Source organism: Salmo trutta, chromosome 18, assembly GCF_901001165.1.
Source record: "Salmo trutta chromosome 18, fSalTru1.1, whole genome shotgun sequence".
In the NCBI taxonomy this organism is placed as follows: domain Eukaryota; kingdom Metazoa; phylum Chordata; class Actinopteri; order Salmoniformes; family Salmonidae; genus Salmo; species Salmo trutta.
In genome coordinates this window covers 50,569,275-50,589,042 of record NC_042974.1, presented here as the reverse complement: position 1 = coordinate 50,589,042, position 19,768 = coordinate 50,569,275, and the positions used below count along the sequence as shown (strand labels likewise).

The window sequence follows — 19,768 nt, the reverse complement described above, 5'->3', positions numbered from 1 at the left end:
ATAATCCTGAGTCCTGTTCCTCAATATGTTGTTTCAGTCAGCACCTGTGGTAAATCATTGGCTCCCACAATTTCCTGTTGTTTGAAACATTAAGCCCAGTTACAGTGAGGGAAAAAAGTATTTGATCCCCTGCTGATTTTGTATGTTTGCCCACTGACAAAGAAATGATCAGTCTATAATTTTAATGGTAGGTTTATTTGAACAGTGAAAGTCAGAATAACAACAAAAAAATCCAGAAAAACATGTCAAAAATGTTAGAAATTTATTTGCATTTTAATGAGGGAAATAAGTATTTGACCCCCTTTCAATCAGAAAGATTTCTGGCTCCCAGGTGTCTTTTATACAGATAACGAGCTGAGATTAGGAGCACACTCTTAAAGGGAGTGCTCCTAATCTCAGTTTGTTACCTGTATAAAATACATCTGTCCACAGAAGCAATCAATCAGATTCCAAACTCTCCACCATGGCCAAGACCAAAGAGCTCTCCAAGGATGTCAGGGACAAGATTGTAGACCTACACAAGGCTGGAATGGGCTACAAGACCATCGCCAAGCAGCTTAGTGAGAAGGTGACAACAGTTGGTGCGATTATTCGGAAATGGAAGAAACACAAAAGAACTGTAAATCTCCCTCGGCCTGGGGCTCCATGCAAGATCTCACCTCGTGGAGTTGCAATGATCATGAGAACGGTGAGGAATCAGCCCAGAACTACACGGGGGGGATCTTGGTCAATGATCTCAAGGCAGCTGGGACCATAGTCACCAAGAAAACAATTGGTAACACACTACGCCGTGAAGGACTGAAATCCTGCAGCGCCCGTAAGGTCCCCCTGCTCAAGAAAGCACATATACATGCCCGTCTAAAGTTTGCCAATGAACATCTGAATGATTCAGAGGTCAACTGGTGAAAGTGTTGTGGTCAGATGAGACCAAAATGGAGCTCTTTGGCATCAACTCAACTCGCCGTGTTTGGAGGAGGAGGAATGCTGCCTATGACCCCAAGAACACCATCCCCACCGTCAAACATGGAGGTGGAAACATTATGCTTTGGGGATGTTTTTCTGCTAAGGGGACAGGACAACTTCACCGCATCAAAGGGACGATGGACGGGGCCATGTACCGTCAAATCTTGGGTGAGAACATCCTTCCCTCAGCCAGGGCATTGAAAATGGGTCGTGGATGGGTATTCCAGCATGACAATGACCCAAAACACACAGCCAAGGCAACAAAGGAGTGGCTCAAGAAGAAGCACATTAAGGTCCTGGAGTGGCCTAGCCAGTCTCCAGACCTTAATCCCATAGAAAATCTGTGGAGGGAGCTGAAGGTTCGAATTGCCAAATGTCAGCCTCGAAACCTTAATGACTTGGAGAAGATCTGCAAAGAGGAGTGGGACAAAATCCCTCCTGAGATGTGTGCAAACCTGGTGGCCAACTACAAGAAACAGCTGACCTCTGATTGCCACCAAGTCATGTTTTGCAGAGGGGTCAAATACTTATTTCCCTCATTAAAATGCAAATCATTTTATAACATTTTTGACATGCGTTTTTCTGGATTGTTTTGTTGTTATACTATTCAAATAAACCTACCATTAAAATTATAGACTGATAATTTCTTTGTCAGTGGGCAAACGTACAAAATCAGCAGGGGATCAAATACTTTTTCCCCCTCACTGTAAATCTCCATCCTCCACAACAAAGATTTGATGGTCGCCCTAATTATGACGATTGACAGGTAAGCTAACCATCATGTTCAAAAAGGTTTTTAACAGGTGCAGAGCATGTACTAAACAGAAATGAGCTAGTTCCGAGTCTATATCAAAATACTGGTGACGCTACACTTGAAGGGTAGGCTACCTACTACATAACACCTTTGACCCACACATTCATAAGCAGTACATGCTTATGTTAACAGTGGCAAAACAGGCAAATATCCACTTGTGGTTGTTGACTTCTGTTAACATCTCATTATGAATGTGTTATGTAGGTAATACATTACCAAAATGTTTGCCAAACCCCTGTGGTCCTCATGTTTCCCTCTGATCAACAGTATAAAAAGAAAGTCGCAAACTAAATATGCTCCCAACAATTTAGAAATACGCTCCCAACAAACCAACGTTTTGTCACGCAGTGCCTTCTGCACGGTTGACCCTGAAGCACCTCAACATCTTTAGGTGTGCAAAGATGTCATCAAGGCAAATGAAGAATGAAGAATCTCAAATATAAAATTCATTTTGATTTGTTATTTCAGTTTTAATGTCTTCACTATTATTCTACGATGTAGAAGATAGTAAAAATAAAACCCTGGAATGACGTGGTGTACCAGTGAAAAGTTTGGACTGTGCCTTCGGAAACTATTCAAACCCTTTGACTTTTTCCACATTTTGTTAGGTTACAGCTTTATTTTAAAATGTATAGATTTTTCCCCCCCCTCTCATTTCTACACATAATACCCCATAAATGACAAAGCAAAAACAGGTTTAGAAGAATTTTATGCTAATTTGTATTACAATAAATGGCAGTGATTACAGCCTTGAGTCTTCTTGGGTATGACGCTACAAGCTTGGCACACCAGTATTTTGAGAGTGTTGTTGCACAGCTATTGTCAGGTTTTCCAGAGATGTTCAAGCGGGTTCAAGTTCAGGCTCTGGCTGGGACACTCAAGGACATTCAGAGACTTGTCCCAAAGCAACTCCTGCGTTATCTTGGATGTGTGCCTAGGGTCGTCATCCTGTTGGAAGGTGAACCTTCACCCCGGTCTGAGGTCCTGAGCGCTCTGGAGCAGGATTTCATCAAGGATCTCTCTGTTCATCTTTCCCCTCGATCCGGACTAGTCTCCCAGTTCCTGCCGCTGAAAAACATCCCCACAGCATGATGCTGCCACCACCATGCTTCACCATAGGGATGGTGCCAGGTTTCCTCCAGATGTGACGCTTGGCATTCAGGTCAAAGAGATCAAACTTGGTTTCATCAGACCAGAAAATCTGGTTTCTCATGGTCTGAGAGTCTTTAGGTGCTTTTTGGCAAACTCCAAGCGGGCTGTCATGTGCCCTTTACTGAGGAGTGGCTTCCGTCTGGTCACTCTACCATAAAGGCCTGATTGGTGGAGTGCTGCAGAGATGGGAGAACCTTCCATGAGGACAACCATCTCCACGGAACTCTAAAGCTCTGTCAGAGTAACCATCGGGTTCTCGTCACCTCCCTAACAAAAAGGCCCTTCTCCCCCGATTGCTCAGTTTGGTCGGGCGGCCAGCTCTAGGAAGAGTCTTGGTGGTTCCAAACGTCTTACATTTAACAACGATAGAGGCCACGGTGCACTTAAGGACCTTTAACGCTGCAGAAATGTTTTGGAACCCTTCCCTAGATCTGTGCCGACACAATCCTGTGTCAGAGCTCAGCGGACAATTCCATTGACCTCATTGCTTTTTGCTCTGGCATGCATTGTGGGACCTTATAAACAGTTGTGTGCCTTACCAAATCATGTCCAATCGATTGAATTTACCACAGGTGGACTACAATCAAGTAGTAGAAACAGCTCAAGAATGATCAGTGGAAACAGGATGCACCTGAGCTTAATTTCAAGTCTCATAGCAAAAGGGACTGAATACTTATGTAAATAAGGTATGTTTAATACATTTGCAAAAAAATCTAAAAACCTCTTTTTGCTTTTTTCATTATGGGTATTGTGTGTAGATTGTTGAGAATTTCTCTTCAATTGAATCAATTTTAGAATAATGCTGTAATGTAACAAAATGTGGAAAAGGTCAATGGGTCTTAATAGTTTCCAAAGACACTATATACATTTTTATATATATAATTGGTAGTTACAGTCTTGTCACATCGCTGCAACTCCCCTATGGACTCGGGTGAGGCGAAAGTCGAGAGCCCTGCCAAGCCACACTGGTTCTTGACACACTGCTCGCTTAACCAGGAAGCCAGCTGTACCAACGTGTCAGAGGAAACACCGTCCAGGTGGCGACCAAAGTCAGCTTGCAGGCACCAAGCCCGCTACAAGGAGTCACTAGAGCGCGATGGGACAAGGAAATCCCGACCGGCCAAACCCTACCCTAACTCGGACACTGGGCCAATTGTGCGCCACCTCATGGGTCTCCCGGTCACGGCCGGCTGTGACACAGCCCGGGGCCTGTAGAGACGTCTCAAGCACTGTGATGCAGTGCCTTAGACCACTGTGTTACTCGGGAGGTCCTTCGAAACATGTTTGACTACAACAATTTCAAACCTTGCTTATGCTTGTATGCAATCACGTTTGTCTCTTACAGTATGTGTGGGAATATTGGGAACAGATTTCTTAAATACATTTTAAAAATGACTTGGAGTTGATTTCCTGTTGCTTCTACAGTCATGTCCAACAAATAAAAACGTTTTTTTTTTGCTCAGAAAACTTGAAATTCACCCACTGACCAAATTCAGCCCGAGGGCCGCCAGTTGGGGAACCCTGTCATAATGTTACTAGCATAACCCCGGATCTGTGATATTATGAATATCAAAGTGGGATTCACAAAATCTCTAAGAACCAAATCACATGTCTGTCAGAGACCGGTCGAGTGGTGAGTGAGATGAGCACCCTCAAACTAAAGAGTCACTCGCCCGCCCTCTGGTCATTCTCGAGCATGCTGAACTTCCTCACAATGTTGCGAGTAGGGGAATGTGGGGAGGTATCTCACTCATAATATCAGATAACCGGGGTTACGCAAGTAACCTTTAGTTCTTTCAATTATTTGTTTTGATATCTCACAGCGGGAATTGGCCAATTCCTGTATCACACATGCTCTCTGAAGCCAGGTAGTCTCAACGCATCAACCCTCAGAGGCCCCAACAGAGTACAGTATGTACCAAAGAATGCGCAGTGAAGTCTAGACGGTAGAATGTTAGCACAGTGTTAGATGGAGAAGCTAATCGTTCAACAATGTGAACATAGCCAGCGTTTGCGTCGGGGGTTAGTAGCCTAGCTAGTTAGCACAATGTTAGCCAAAGAAAGTTAGCCCTATGTTGGTCTTGGGACGAACAAATGTGTGGCTCCCGACTGATAAGTAGTGAAGCTAGGACGGTCGGTCTAGTCAACGTGGCATGCTAGTAAGTTGACCTAAACAAGAGAGTGAGCTAGTAATTCTACCATTCCAGGTAGAAAAGACAGTCGCTAGGATAGCTAGCCAGGTTATCTTAACCTTGCAGCTAAGCTAAAAAAGGCTTAGTAGATAGCCGTGTGACGCTAGCTACCACAGGAGACAAAAGGGAAGAAAACGCTAATTCTTAGCCAAAGCAAAAACGTTCCTTTCGGTAAAGTCACCCAACAAGACGTAAGCTGAAAAACCTGCGCTCGGTGGCATAACCTTGTGGCACACCTGTGAACAGTTGAACCGGAAAACAAATCAAGTCGTGCTGAGGAGAGCTGAGAATGACCAGAGTGCAGGTGAGTGGCTCTTTAGTATGAGGGGATGGGCTCACCTCATTCGCCACTCGACTGGTCTGTCTGACAGACATGCGTGATTGGTTCTTCGAGCATCTTACAGATTCTGTGAATCGCACTGAGATGTCGAAACAAATAATTGAAACAGAACTTCTACGCTATAACTCTCCAGCAAACATGTCCACATTGGCACGATGTGGGGTAAATGCGGGCTAAAACATTGGCTCCACATAGGCTGCCCACATTGAGCAAAGGCGCATTGGCCCTTCGGCTCCACATTGGCCCCAAAGGTATTGGCCGAATGTTGACAGCCCATATCTGGTGAGGGAAGCCCTCACTTTGCCTGAAATAAGCCCATCTTCTCCCAGCAAACATACCCACATTGGCACGATGTGGGCCCAATGCGGGTTAAAACATTGGACTCATGTAGGCTGCCCACATTGGGCCGATGCACCCTTGCTCAGCAGCTCCACATTGGTGGCCCCCAAGGGCAGCTCTCACGTCGCCTGAAATAAGCCTACTCCTTTGGATCGGCTGCCCGTTACAATTGTATCAAAGACAAAGTTGTTGCTATCTAGTGATCTGCAGTTCGTTAACGATTTGAGAGTCATGATTCTTTTTTTCTGAGTGACTCATTAATTTTAGTATTTTGTTTGACCTGCTGGCAGCAATGAATTCTACCACAGAATTAATATGTGTCCCTCCGGTGACATGCTCCAACCAACCACTGTATATGCGCTCAGGCAAAATGGATCATGCTGTAGGCAGCATAGAGAAGAAAAAAAACATGTTTAGAACTGATAATTGATCGCATGGAGCAAGAATGAATGCAATTCATTGATTACTGAATGTTATGGACACAGCTTTGCAGAACCAAAACATCTGCTCAACAAACTCAAATTCCAGAACAAATCATTTGGGGTGCTGCAGTTCGCAAACGATATTGTGCTTCATCCTCATGGCAGTCAATCGATGCATTCCGCCAAGAGTCGTTCACAATCTAGTCCAGTTGTGGCCACAACTAGACATTGTTTCAAATTTAGGCTACCAAGAATTCATCTTATTAGTATGCCCATAAATCAACAAACGGTCATGATTTAAAACACGCTTTTACAAGCCTCAGTCCCAGATGACAGCTCCAACAAGCCTGTTATGGTGAACGACAAGTGAATGAGAGGTTTGTAGAATCAAGACTATTTTGAGTTTTCAGTTCATCGTTTGCCTATAGGCGATCATACGTGCTCTGGGCAATACTGACTCAAATGAACAAAATAAGTTGAAAGTTGTGTTATTTTGACTGAACGAGTCAGTAAAAACAGCTGAACTTCCCATCACTATTGCTATCATACGTACAATAGAAAAACCTTCCTAATACTGAGTTGCACCCCCTTTCGCCTTCAGAACAGCCTCAACTCTTCAGGGCATGGACTCTACAAGGTGTCAAAAGCGTTCCACAGGGATGCAGCCCATGTTGACTCCAATGCTTCCCACAGTTGCATCAAGTTGACAAAGTCCTTTGGGTAGTGGTCCATTGTTGATACACAAGGGAAACTGTTGAGTGTGAAAAACCCAGCATTGAAGTTTTTGACACACTCAAACCGGTGCGCCTGGCACCTACTACCGTACCCCGTTCAAAGGCACTTACATTTATTTTGTTTTGCCCATTCACCCTCTGAATGGAACACATATACATATATTGAAAATCATTCTTTAACCTCTCTCCTCCCCTTTGTTACACTGATTGAATTGGATTTAACAGGTGACATCATTAAGGGCTCATAGCTTTCACCTGGGCTGCATTCCAAACACTTAACAGACAAACCCTCTCCCCTCAGGTTAAGTGGACACTTCTGACGAGTTTACACTTGCAGGGCAAGGGAGGAGGAATTAATTTTAAAATGGACAGGCCTTATCTGGAAATTCGTCACTAGAAGATTGTGTTTTCACCCACCGGTAGCTTGTGGGTGCTTTATATCTGCTACAGTCAATGACTGCATGTCTACTTATATTAACTATATAATTATTCATATACACCTACTGTATGATAGCTAGTGGACTTTTCTTAGCAGTCATCACAAATTGAATTATGGGGCATTTCAGGCCCTGAAGTGAACATAATTGTACACTCAACTCGAGGGCTGAGGGCCTTACGTCGCAAACTTCCCTTGCTTGGCTAATAATTTGGACCAGCGACATATGGCCGCGGGGATTCCCATAAGGGCATAAGGAGAGGTTAAGTGGCTGAGGGTGTGTCTTTTGAGTTTGAAACGCAGCCCTTGTCAGCCTATGGAAAGAGCAGGTGTTCCTAATGGTTTTGTACACAGTGTATATGTTTTACCGGAGAAACTTTGTCACATGCACTTATCTAAAGTATTTTTTACAGACTATCATTGGGTGTACAAAGTAAGTTGACATCAGAACAGTTACTCTGGAACGACACTCAGTAACAGTTACACAAATAACTTGTGAACTATAAAGTTCTACCCACAATGGGGTCATATTTGCTAGGTCCTCTCATACGTCGTTTAATTATCCAAACACATTACATTTATTAGCACTTATACTGTCACATGCCCTTCAAAGCCACACACTGTAAAATGTGAATTCCGTCGGACTCAGGAGTGAACCACCAGCAAAAACGTAAACAATGTAGCAAATACGTACCCATGCCTATCAAACCTCCACCATCTATAGGCTACAAGATCTGGCAACTGTCGATTCAATAGAACTTATCAACAATCCTAATAGGCTACAATATTTACGCATCGCCCTTTTGTCAAACATCAGCCAGGGATAATTGCCGGAATGCACGAGTCCGTTCATCCGCCGTGTGCATCGATTCTGCCTTGGTTATCTATTTGGCGACACCGGGATATTAAAGCATAGGCTACTCACCCAGAAGATAGTGGCATATACAATGACGGTAAACTTCAGAAAAACGTAGGAGAACCTCTCGCAATATCTAACATCATTGGACATGTTTGATCCTGAACGATTGACTTCCTGTTTCTCGTCCCCCACACTTTGAACTCTGTACCGCGTCGGCTCGTGCTGTCTGACCAGTTATTTGACTGAATAGATAGACGCCCCAATTAGGACACTGCTAGGAATGAATGGAGCACTTCTGCCACTGTTGCTTCTGATTTTGGTAGGCTTGCTTACTTCATAAGTTAAATTTTTTGTGAGGCAATCAATTCAGTTTTATTTTGGTTTCACTGTTGGAAGAAATTCAATGCATAAATCAAATGCACATATCCAGGCATAATGAGTTATAGCCTACGTATTTATTTGGACAGTGAAGCTAAAACTTTACATTTATCTCCATACTCCAGCATTTTGGATTTGAGAAAATGTTTTATATGAGGCGACAGTACAGAATGTCACTTTTTTTTTTGGAGTGTGTTTTCATACATGTTTTACCATTTAGAAATGAAAGCATCCACATATTAAAGCAAGGTACATTCAAAAAGCAATCGTAGGCTACACCATGAACAAATATGTAGATTTTCTGACATTAAAGACCAAACATATTTACTGGTAATATTTTTGTATTAATTTATATGGACATGTAGGGTACACTGTATACAACACCTGGTTATGATATAGGCCTATGCCAATGTTATTATTGCTCCCTTGTTTTCTTGTTTACCCCATATTTTGAGGACTATACAATCATTGATGTGGTTATTTGTAAGATTGTCAAAAGGGTACTCTCAAATGTGGTAGGGTAGGCCATGTCAAATGTAGCAACATTAGATTCTATTGTGAATTTTGAAACCAAAACATAAAACTTCATGCACAAAGGTATTGCATTTTTTTCAATATTATGTCAGCAGAGTTACTTTTCAGAGACAAAAAATGAATTTCACAACGTGGCTAAACAATATCTAAGTAATTTTGATTGATTTTAGCCCAGGTACTCTGAAAGATGTCTTTACTGAACCAATGGAACATTTCAACAATTCTAACCGTCTGTTTTGCCTGTCTGCAGATTCATTACAAATATATTTTGATTAATTTGGCTTGCTGGTATTTGTCTCAGGTGGGGAGAGTACCTGGATGGTACCCAGACAGTGGATTTAATATTGTTGATTTTAGACAGTAAGTTGAAAGAAGCTTTCATTAAACATTTTCTTGCCACATACTGTATGATGTTGTTTTCTTGTGGTAGGCCACTTGAAATAGAATGGCACATATCTGGTATGTTGAGCCTGAATCATTGGGGAGTGGTTGTCGGTGTGTTGGACTCTGAACCTCTCTACATCTCTCTCACTCACCGTGTGTTTCGATGATATGCATGCTATTCAATGAGATATTCCATTGACATCTGGTTAACTCTGACTGCATCATCACCCTGAAAGCTGCACCACATCCTTTTTGTTTTCAATATCTTAATGAGTAAAAAATATATAGCTGTATTGTAGACATTGCTCTGCATGCAGATATCATGTTCAGCTTTTGAAAACAACCGGGCCATAGTACTAATCCTCAGACTTTTATATTCCAACATTAATCAATGCTACACTAATGCAATAAATCACTAAGTGTCCAATTTGCAATGGACAAGTTGGTACCTCAAGAAATTGACCAAGTGGCATCAATAGTGCAATATTAGCCCATGGGTGTGTTGATATTTGGTCACATGGCCTCATTGTAGTTAAACCTCTTGACCCCTATCAGCTATATGGAGCCATTTGCCTGAAAGAGCCCATTGTAGACTGATGCAATTTCTCCATCCTCTATATAAAACACTTAAGCAATAAGGCCTGAGGAAATGTGGTATATGACCAATATAAATTATTAACTGGGTCATTTGAGCCCTGAATACTGATTGGCTGACAGCCGTGGTATACTGTATCAGACCATACACCATGGGTATGACAAAACATGTATTTTTACTGCTCCAATTACATTGGTAGCCACTTTATGATAGCAATAAGGCACCTCGGGGGGTTTGTGGTATATTGCCAACTTACCACGACTAAGGGCAATTCTTATGCATGACGCAACTCCCTTAGCCGTGGTATATTGTCCATATACCACACCCCCTCGGTCCTTATTGATTAACTAACTCACTAACTCATATCCAGGGTTGTCACAGGAAGGATAAGAAGATCATCAAGGATGTCAGCCACCTGAGCCATGGCCTGTTCACCCACCTAGAAAGTGGAGACAGTACAGGTGCATCAAAGATGGGACCATAAGACTGAGAAACAACTTCCATCTCCAGCCCATCAGACTGTTAAACAATCATCATTACCGTGCCCTGGTCACTTTTACAGTTTACATACTGTTTCACCCACTTTATATGTATATACTGTATTCTAGTCATGGCTCATCCTATATAATACAGAATTGTTTAAAAATATTTTTAGTTTTATTTTTTTTGTCGCTAGGTATTGCAGCACTGTTGGAGATAGCAACACAAGCATTACACTGCACCTGTGACATCATCTGCAAATCTATTTAGAGACCAATAAACTTTGATTTGTAAATTTAATCTGTTAGTTACTAGTTGCCTATCCAAAATTCTAATCAGTAAGGAAACTTTGGATTACCCAAACTCAGTAAGGTAACCTGATTAATTTCACTTACTTTTGGATGACTATTCCCCTTAAGAGGCATTATTTGTATTTATTTAACCTTTATTTAACTAGGCAAGTCAGTTAAGAACAAATTCTTATTTACAATGATGGCCTACCCCGGCCAAACGGTGCTGGGCCAATTGTGCGCTGTGCTATGGGACACTCAATCACGGCCAGTTGTGATACAGCCTGCAATTGAACCGGCGTCTGTAGTGACACCTCTAGCACTCTTAGACCGCTGAGCCACTCGGGACCCCAGAAGAAGACACAAAGGAGTGTGGTCCGACTCAGAAATGTGTCATTAATGTATTTTTTGAGCAAACATCCTTTCTGAATTTAAAGTAATCCAAGAATGAATCATCTAGTTTTTCTAAACTATTAGTAATCTGTTTGCAATGTTTTTTTCTGGTAATGTAGTAGATTTGTTACCGTTTTTTGTAATCATATTACATGTAACTGATAACATGTAATCTGTTCCAAACCTGCTCCTTTTTGTGTGCCTGCTTTGCTTCATTGTGTTCTGCAGGTTTCTGGAAGTCTGCTCCATGCGGCTATGTTTGCTATTTGTTATTGACACCACTTCTAAAATCAGATGTTATTGTTGAAAGTGCGCACCTGTACTTTCACAGCTGTTATATCATCCTGAACTCTCAAACCCAACACTTCAGTAGGCTCTTGCGCACATTCCAAAACCGTAGCTCTCCAACCGCTGCTGGCAGCTCAGTTTTACGCACGCGCCACTGGCAAGGCTCCAGAGGTTGGATGGAGCCCACTTCAGCAGGGGCTACCGTTACTCAGAAGACAGCTGGAGAGGGTCCTCTGATTTAACAAAATCATAATGGTTCTGAAATGGATAGTTTTTGTTCAAGGAGAGGACAATGTGCTCGAGGATGACATCTGAACTAATTATTAATTGTCCAATGCTGTTTCCAAAATTATTTTGTGCAATTTGAGGTAGAGATGGATACAACTTCGAAGCCGCTCAACCTCTCAACGACCATATATTTTCAGGATTATGGAAACGAGACGACCATCAATCGTTTTGAACAGCCGGATTGGCAAGTGGCACTGTGGGCAATTGCTTATTCACTGATAGTGATTGTGTCTGTCACAGGAAATGTCACTGTAATTTGGATAATTTTGGCGCACAAAAGAATGAGGACAGTGACTAACTATTTTATAGTAAATCTTGCATTCTCGGACGTTTCGATGGCTACTTTTAACACGGTCTTCAATTTCGTTTATGCTATACACAACGACTGGTACTTCGGGTTGGGATACTGTAGGTTTCAGAACTTCTATCCCATCACAGCCATGTTTTCAAGCATTTATTCTATGGCAGCTATAGCGGTTGACAGGTAAGAACATACAACGAGCCTTCTTCCTATTATGTGATATAGCCTGCATACTCTAGTCTGTAGAGAACATACAATTGTTCAGGGACATCAAAAGTAAAAATGTCCACTCAAACCATGGGGAATTTATTTAAATTAGGCACGTTCCAAAGACATAATCATATCAACCTCTACAACGGCTGCATCAGTCAGATACATGTGTAATGACGCTACTTGTCATTGAAGTAGACAATAATCATCACATACGCTAATTTGTATTATATTTCTGAGTTATATTCAAATATATTTTTAAATATAACTTACTGGGCACTGTAGATCCTAAGGGTGCAATACACTGTAATTCTTATTATTGAATTTGCTTACAACATATTTTCCCATGTATCCCTTCAAAAGGTTTTATTAGTCCTGTCTGGGTGTGTGACAGACATGCACTGTGAAGTCTGTCTGTCTTTGTGCGGGTATAGAGCGCGCTAGCCTTCCTAAATCCACCTATTCTGTTGATATAAGGACAATTCATATATTATTCTGTATATCCTATGGAGCTATAGCCTACTGTTTAAGGGCTCTATTCTATCTGTAAAGCTGAAGCGTTACGGGTTCTGCGATAGTAATGTAAAGGTAATTTATGATTGAGCCAACATATGCAGCGTTTACAGTGAATGCAGTCTCCGCTAAAGCGGGAGCATTGCCTTTTCAATTTCATTCACGCTGTAAAACTGAACTTCTGCGATGCTGATTTAATAGTCCTAGTTACATTCCCATTTTATCTCTGAATCTTTCTACATCTCTCTCTCACCGTGTGTGTTTCGATGATATGCATGCTATTCAATGAGATATTCCATTGACAGCTGGATAACTCTGACTGCATCATCACCCTGAAAGCTGCACCACATCCTTTTTTTATTCAATTCGATATATCTTAATGTTTTAAAAAAAATCCACTGTATTGTAGACATTGCTGTTTTCAAAGCTCTGAACAAAAGTTACTCGTATTACAGAATGATTATCGGCAAAGTGCACTACCATTCACTTGTCATGACCATGTGAGGTTTTCAGAACATTTCAGTCTTCAGCACTCTAAGCAGCCTATGACATGTACTGTTATACATCTCTGTCTGTATCTGATTTTTGCTTGTTTCTCTTCCACAGATACATGGCCATAATTTACCCTTTGAAACCAAGGCTGTCCTCCACATCCACCAAGATTGTGATTGGTCTCATCTGGGCGGTGGCATTCTCCCTGGCTTTCCCCCAGTGCTACTACTCTGTCACCCAGCATTATCCACCCCGGACCATCTGCATGGTCAACTGGCCTGATGACTATGGTGGAAAACACCATCTCACGTGAGACACCCACAATACCTTTTCCAGTACTGTGTGTCTGTCTAGACGTTGTTGCTATAATGACAACATAGATCAAAGTGTCTTCTTTTTTTCATGGTTAGAAATGGATGTTATGTCATGTTCGAAGCCCAAGTGCACATTATCAAATAATTCTGTCTGGAATACTTGAGACTGAACAATATCCTACTGTCTCACAGATACCAGATAGCTATGATCATACTGATCTACCTGCTCCCCCTGCTGGTGATGTTGATCACCTACAGCCTTATTGGCCAGACACTGTGGGGCAGTGAGATACCAGGGGAGGCCTCAGATCACTACCAGAATCAGATCCAGGCCAAACGCAAGGTCAGCTATGTCATATTGATGAAAAGCCTTGACTGAACAGTTTATAAGAACCTGCTTTTTTATGTGTATCTCTATTTACTGAAAGCATTGTGTCCAGTATTCCACCAGTGTGGCCATTGCAAATACATACCAAAAACAAACGCTTCATATGCTTGAGCTGCACTAAAGCAAGCGTTTAGACCCAGGTCTGGTGCATATAGTTGCCATGGCATCAGAGATGCTCGGCTGTCTCAGTGAGTTGTGATGTTTTGTGCTCCATGTAGGTGGTGAAGATGATGATAGTGGTGGTGATGACCTTTGCCCTGTGCTGGCTGCCCTACCACATCTACTTCATCCTGGGCAGCTTCAACAAGGAAATCTACATGCAGACGTACATCCAGCAGGTATACCTGGCCATCTTCTGGCTGGCCATGAGCTCCACCATATACAACCCCATCATCTACTGCTGCCTCAACCAAAGGTAAAGCCAGAGGGACATCACTAAACTCATATTGTGGCAGTTGCATGATATAATTGATTTAACAACCTACAATCCACCTTTTTAGGTTGAACTTTATTAATGAAGCAATAAAGCAATAGTTAATTTCGGAATGTTTATCAACGTTAGCTGGCTAACTTGGTGAACCAGCTGATATTCCCTTTGGCATCTCTTTTTCTAGATTCCGCTCGGGGTTCCGTCACGCTTTCAGCTGGTTGCCCTTCATAAAGGTGTCGGAGGAGGACAAGATGGAATTGCAGCACACACAGACCTTCAGGATGACACGCAGCTGTCGCAATGAGAACACCAAGGGCAATGTGGTTCGCCACAACTCCACCCAACATGATGACCACACCACAGTCAAGCTCATGAAATGCTAAGGACACGAGGACATGCTCAAGCTCATGATGACAGTTGCTAGGAGAAGTCAAGTGAAACAAATCATGTTATGATTGTGTACAGTCACTCAGTCACACCAAATACCTCACAGATGACTGTTAATCCAGGAGGAGAATGGGTTCCAGGAGAATGGGAAGGAGATCTCCCATGGCATTAGCACCAGGCCTTATATGTTGCTGTGTTTAGGTAGTGATTTTATTTGTGTTTTAGCATAATATTGGTATATGTTGTGTGTTACCTGGCTTTGTAGACCAGATTGTGAAACATGCAAGTGAACCCACTTGTAAATATTTGCTGAAATATAAAGTAACTGATAAGAAACTGATAAATTAACACACTTTATTAATAGTACACAAATTCTATTACACAAATGAATAATGCGGTAACATCTGCCACAATATAATTTGAGGAATGAACTGTGATATTTAAACTACACAGATTATTTTTCAGCACACCTCTGAAATATGTAACCACTGTAGTCCTAGATCGTATTGGGGAAATGAAAGTTCTCCAGTAGAATATATTGCAATCTTTTCTACAGCAATAGAACTGTTACCAAAATCCATACACAACAGAACTTGACTTGTAAGAGGCAACCTTTTAATAGTTTTGTGGCAAGGGGATTGAAAGAGTTACAGTGCCATTCAAAAGTTGACACACCTCATTCAAGGGTTTTCCTTTATTTTTTACTATTTTCTCCACTGTAGAATAATAGTGAAGACATCAAAACTATGAAATAACACACATGGAATCATGTAGTAACCAAAAAAGTGGTAAAAGATATATTTTATATTTGAGATTCTTCAAAGTAGCCACCCTTTGCCTTGATGACAGCTTTGAACACTCTTGGCATTCTCTCAACCCTAGAATGAGTAGGTGTGTCCACACTTTTGACTGGTACTGTATATGGGATAGCTGTAGTGTCCCATAGAGCCCATGTTTGCAGCTATGGTGTAAAATGTTGAAAATAATCTTTAACACGTGTTTGTCAGTGCAAGATGGTACAATTAAAATAGTATTGGAGTACAGTAGCCGTGTACATTATTCAATGGTTCTCTGAAATCAGAAAAAAGACTATCAACACAAATTGTTTAGAACACAAACAGTCAAAAACAAAGCATGTGAATTTAAAAAGGATAATGTAATATGTGGTAACTGTTGCCTTTGTTAAATATCACAGTGTGTATTGAATTTTTGTTTTGTGCCCTAGACTACTCTTTCTTTTCATGTGACTTGTGATGTGGTCAAAAAATGTAATTGTCAAAGTTATCTCACTACATTTTTTGCTACCTATGGTGTCACATGATGTAGGTCATGCTTGTAATATTGTTGTATTTTGTAAAGTTGATATTGATATAGTGTAGCATAGAAAAGTCACTCCACTGAGGAATTGATACATTTAAAGTATTGTAAAATGTTACGCTGTGCATTATTGTAATGTGCTGGCTACTTTGGAAATTAATTACGGCTATGTTGATAAGTGTAGACAACTCAGGTCGGATGACTTTCCACCTCAAGATAATTGCATAATGCCAGTGTATTTCATAAATTACTTTATGAGGGCAAGTTCCTGTTAAAGTTATTTCTTCATAAAACATTGTGTTCATGTGCAGAATGTTATTTTAACATTACCATAACTGAAATGAAAAACATATGTAGCTTTGCATGACTGTGCAGACATATAGTATTGTAGGTGAAATTATTTCACAAAATAACTTACAATCTTGTTGCTGACATAGCATCTTTGTCCAGGGGCTTAACTGTTTGATTTATACTGTATTATTAATGTACTATACTATCACTGGAACACTTCATGAACAAAACCTCAGAATGGAAGTGGACCTTTATTGAAAAAGTATTTACAATAGGTCTTTATCTGATGACTAACAGCTTTATATTTGGTTGCACATCAAAATAAATGTAATTGAATCCCAATGCATCCTTTTGACCAGTTTTGTGCATCTCTGATTGTACAAAATAATTGTATTCTAGATTTCTGCCACTAAATAAGGTAAGCATTTATTATATAACCTTATAGCTATTTTCTTTCTTACAGTAAGGTTTGAACATTCAACTGCAGTATACAAACATATGCTCACACACATCTTGCTCCATTCATTCTGTTATGTCATCTTTTGTACATTGTGCACTGCTGGAATTCAAGTCATTATCTTATTCACAAAAGACAGTTTTATTGATACCGTTGCTTTAGATATCTGATTTTCAGCAGGATCTGATTGAATCTGGCCCTTAACATGACTCAACCTAAGAGGTTTCACAAAGACTGCCAAAGCAATGCATTGAGGAAGCATCCTACGGCGTGGCTGCATTTACTTTGAATGAGCTTGTGAGCAGCCTGCCCTTGAGCAATGAAAACATACTCAAAGGTCAAGGAACAATGGTTCATTCATAACAACCCTAGAAATTCTATCAAGCAAATACAAAAAAGGTTGACATTTGATATCTTTGAAACGCTTAAAGAAGAATGCCAAGTTAAAAATTAAAACCACATTTCACAAGATAACTTCTTAACCTTGCAATGATTCTCTCTTACAACTCATTATGTCAAAACATCCACCCAATACAAAAATGAAATAAATAACATTTACATTTATATACCTGAGCAAGGTATACAACATTCAAAGCAGAAATATGTCCTATTATACATATACCCAAATGCCTAAAGCAGTGTTATAACATCACAAATAAGATGAAATCAAACAAAGAGCCCTGTTCCTTGCATACGGAATAGCAGATCAACACAAAGACCAAACAGCTGGTAATAGCAGGTGAAGAAGTGAAATTGTTTAAAGCATGTACATGTTCTGTCATTGGTGCCCTTGAGATCTGCCCACCACAGGCGAACAATGGGTGGTGTCTGAAGCAGAGGGGTTAAGTGGAAAATACTGTAAGTGTCATTGCTAGAGTGGTATGCTACTATAAGGAGAGAAAGAAGAGGAAGAGGAGGAGGAAGAGGAGTGGAGAGGGGGGTAAGCCAAACAGACTCAGCTCTTCTGCTCCTCCTGCTCACGCATGCGACAGCCCACAGCGGTGATGAGGGCTGCACCCTTGCCGCTCCCGTCCTCAGAGAGAAGGAAGTTGACGTTGCACTTAGGGGCCAACTCTTTCACTGTCTGGTGCATGATCCCTGAGAAGCTGTGAAGGGATAGAAAAAGACATGGATAGTCTCACTTACACACTTGACTTTGTTCATGCTATTGTTACACTGAAAATGTAAATCAATGAAGCCATTCAGATGTAGGACCTGATCAAAAAGAATACAGAATAGAAGGAAGATATTTTATAACTGCAATAAACTACACAACCATTGCTGGCACATACTCAACATTCATCATAACGTCATTGTCAACTTGAAACACACAGTTAATGACTATGATACATGTCATTTCAACCAATTGCAATCATATCATTACTACTCACTGTGGATGCAGCTTGTAGAGTGTTCCGTCCACCCCAACGGTGATGTTCATTTGGTTCAGCCCACGGTTCTCTCTGATTTTGTCGACAACGGCAGCCATTCCGGCTCCACAGAGCTGAGCCGCCCGGTGAGACACCGTACCACACACCTCCTTGACGATGATACTGTCATCACATGTGCTGTCCAGACCCAGCTGCTGCAGGATGGACCTCACCTGCAGTAGTGCCAACCGGTCACTGAGGGTAAGAGGACATTTTGTTGAGACCATTGCACAACAAAAGGCAGTTATGATGACTCAGTCAGTCACCATTTCAATCGCAGATCCAAAATGTCTACCAACCTTTCAATCTGGGAGAGGAACTTTGTTTCGAAAATGCCTCTGGTCTTCAGAGTCTCTGATATCTGCCCTCTGAAGAGAAAGCCACGCTTCGTCAAGTCGATCAGGATGTTTCGCACAATCTCCCCGAGATACATACCGCTGCACATCTTTTCATACCTGAGATGAAAAAGAACCACGATCATTTAGGTATTTCTAGATCTCTAATAACAAGACTATTCAATATCAAATATCAACAAAAGTTAGCTGAAGTGAAGTAATTTCGATGGGGAGAGAGAGCAGCCCAATCACCTCTGTTTTCCAGGGTTGAGTGAAAAGTCATCCACAGCTCTGTCATATTCTGTCCTGATATCATCCAGGCACCCATTGTCCCCGAAGGCGCCCCACTCCATGTTGACACACATCCTCCCCACATCCCCCTCCACCATCTCAATGTTCCTCATCTCCTCCATGTAACAGGCGTTGCTGCCAGTTCCTGAAACCAGAAACCATACCATATTCAGCAATCATACCTTTGACAGGTATCAAACAATAATAATAATAATATTATGTAGTTGTCTAGATCAGTGGTTCTCAAAGTGGGGTCCACGGAGGTACTGCAGGCCAAATCTCAAATTCTAAAAAATTAAATATATATATTTTTTACATTCATATTTTTACATGAATATTACATGAACAACAGATTGTTGTTTCACCGTCATTGTAAAGCCCTAGTTATTTTGTTGCTCTGACAAAGTAATTTCTGAAGATTATTTATTTCATGTGATTAGTAATTAATTTACGTCTATCCCTCATTTTAAGGTCAACCCTATTACGTGAACTGAACTTTCATTTAAATATGGTGAAACTATTCCTTTAAAAAAAATTGGGAAAAAAACATTGAACATCTAATAGTCGAATCATAGATAAAAAGCAGGTGAACTAGTTCTACTCATTTTTGGCAATTTTCTGTTTTTTTGTGGAAAAAAACCTGAGCGGGTCTAGCATAACAAGTCAACCCTGTTACTCCAAAAAATGATGAAGAACTATAGGCTACAAGAGTTCACTGCGGAGGCCCATCG

The 19,768-nt window shown here is 41.1% G+C and overlaps 3 protein-coding genes across 3 annotated transcripts in view; 1 reads left to right on the top strand and 2 right to left on the bottom strand.

The window, feature by feature from the left end:
* tspan15 (tetraspanin 15) overlaps positions 1-8,401 on the bottom strand; it is a 40,277-nt gene extending 31,876 nt beyond the window's left edge. The window contains exon 1 of the mRNA XM_029698927.1: positions 8,318-8,401. Coding sequence (XP_029554787.1) covers positions 8,318-8,401 — 84 coding nt within the window. The remainder of the gene's footprint in view (positions 1-8,317) is intronic.
* Positions 8,402-11,799: 3,398 nt separating this feature from the next.
* tacr2 (tachykinin receptor 2) lies at positions 11,800-15,634 on the top strand. Its single transcript, XM_029698926.1, has 5 exons — positions 11,800-12,365; positions 13,512-13,706; positions 13,904-14,054; positions 14,318-14,514; positions 14,714-15,634. Exons 1-5 carry the CDS (start codon positions 11,968-11,970, stop codon positions 14,910-14,912), a joined length of 1,140 nt encoding a protein of 379 aa, XP_029554786.1. The 5' UTR covers positions 11,800-11,967; the 3' UTR covers positions 14,913-15,634.
* Positions 15,635-16,756: 1,122 nt separating this feature from the next.
* Positions 16,757-19,768, bottom strand: part of hk1 (hexokinase 1) — a 40,329-nt gene continuing 37,317 nt past the window's right edge. The window contains exons 15-18 of the mRNA XM_029698921.1: positions 18,999-19,182; positions 18,711-18,866; positions 18,373-18,606; positions 16,757-18,087 (exon numbers count right to left, since the gene is read on the bottom strand). Of these exons, the coding sequence (XP_029554781.1) occupies positions 17,937-18,087; positions 18,373-18,606; positions 18,711-18,866; positions 18,999-19,182 (725 nt within the window). The 3' untranslated portion in view covers positions 16,757-17,936. The remainder of the gene's footprint in view (positions 18,088-18,372; positions 18,607-18,710; positions 18,867-18,998; positions 19,183-19,768) is intronic.

Bases quoted from the DNA above. Each gene is read 5' to 3' on its own strand.
- tacr2 (XM_029698926.1), top strand. From the start codon at position 11,968: ATGGATACAACTTCGAAGCCGCTCAACCTCTCAACGACCATATATTTT. The intron at 13,707-13,903 runs GTGAGACACCCA...ACTGTCTCACAG, and splicing joins GGTGGAAAACACCATCTCAC to ATACCAGATAGCTATGATCA. The intron at 14,515-14,713 runs GTAAAGCCAGAG...CTCTTTTTCTAG, and splicing joins TACTGCTGCCTCAACCAAAG to ATTCCGCTCGGGGTTCCGTC.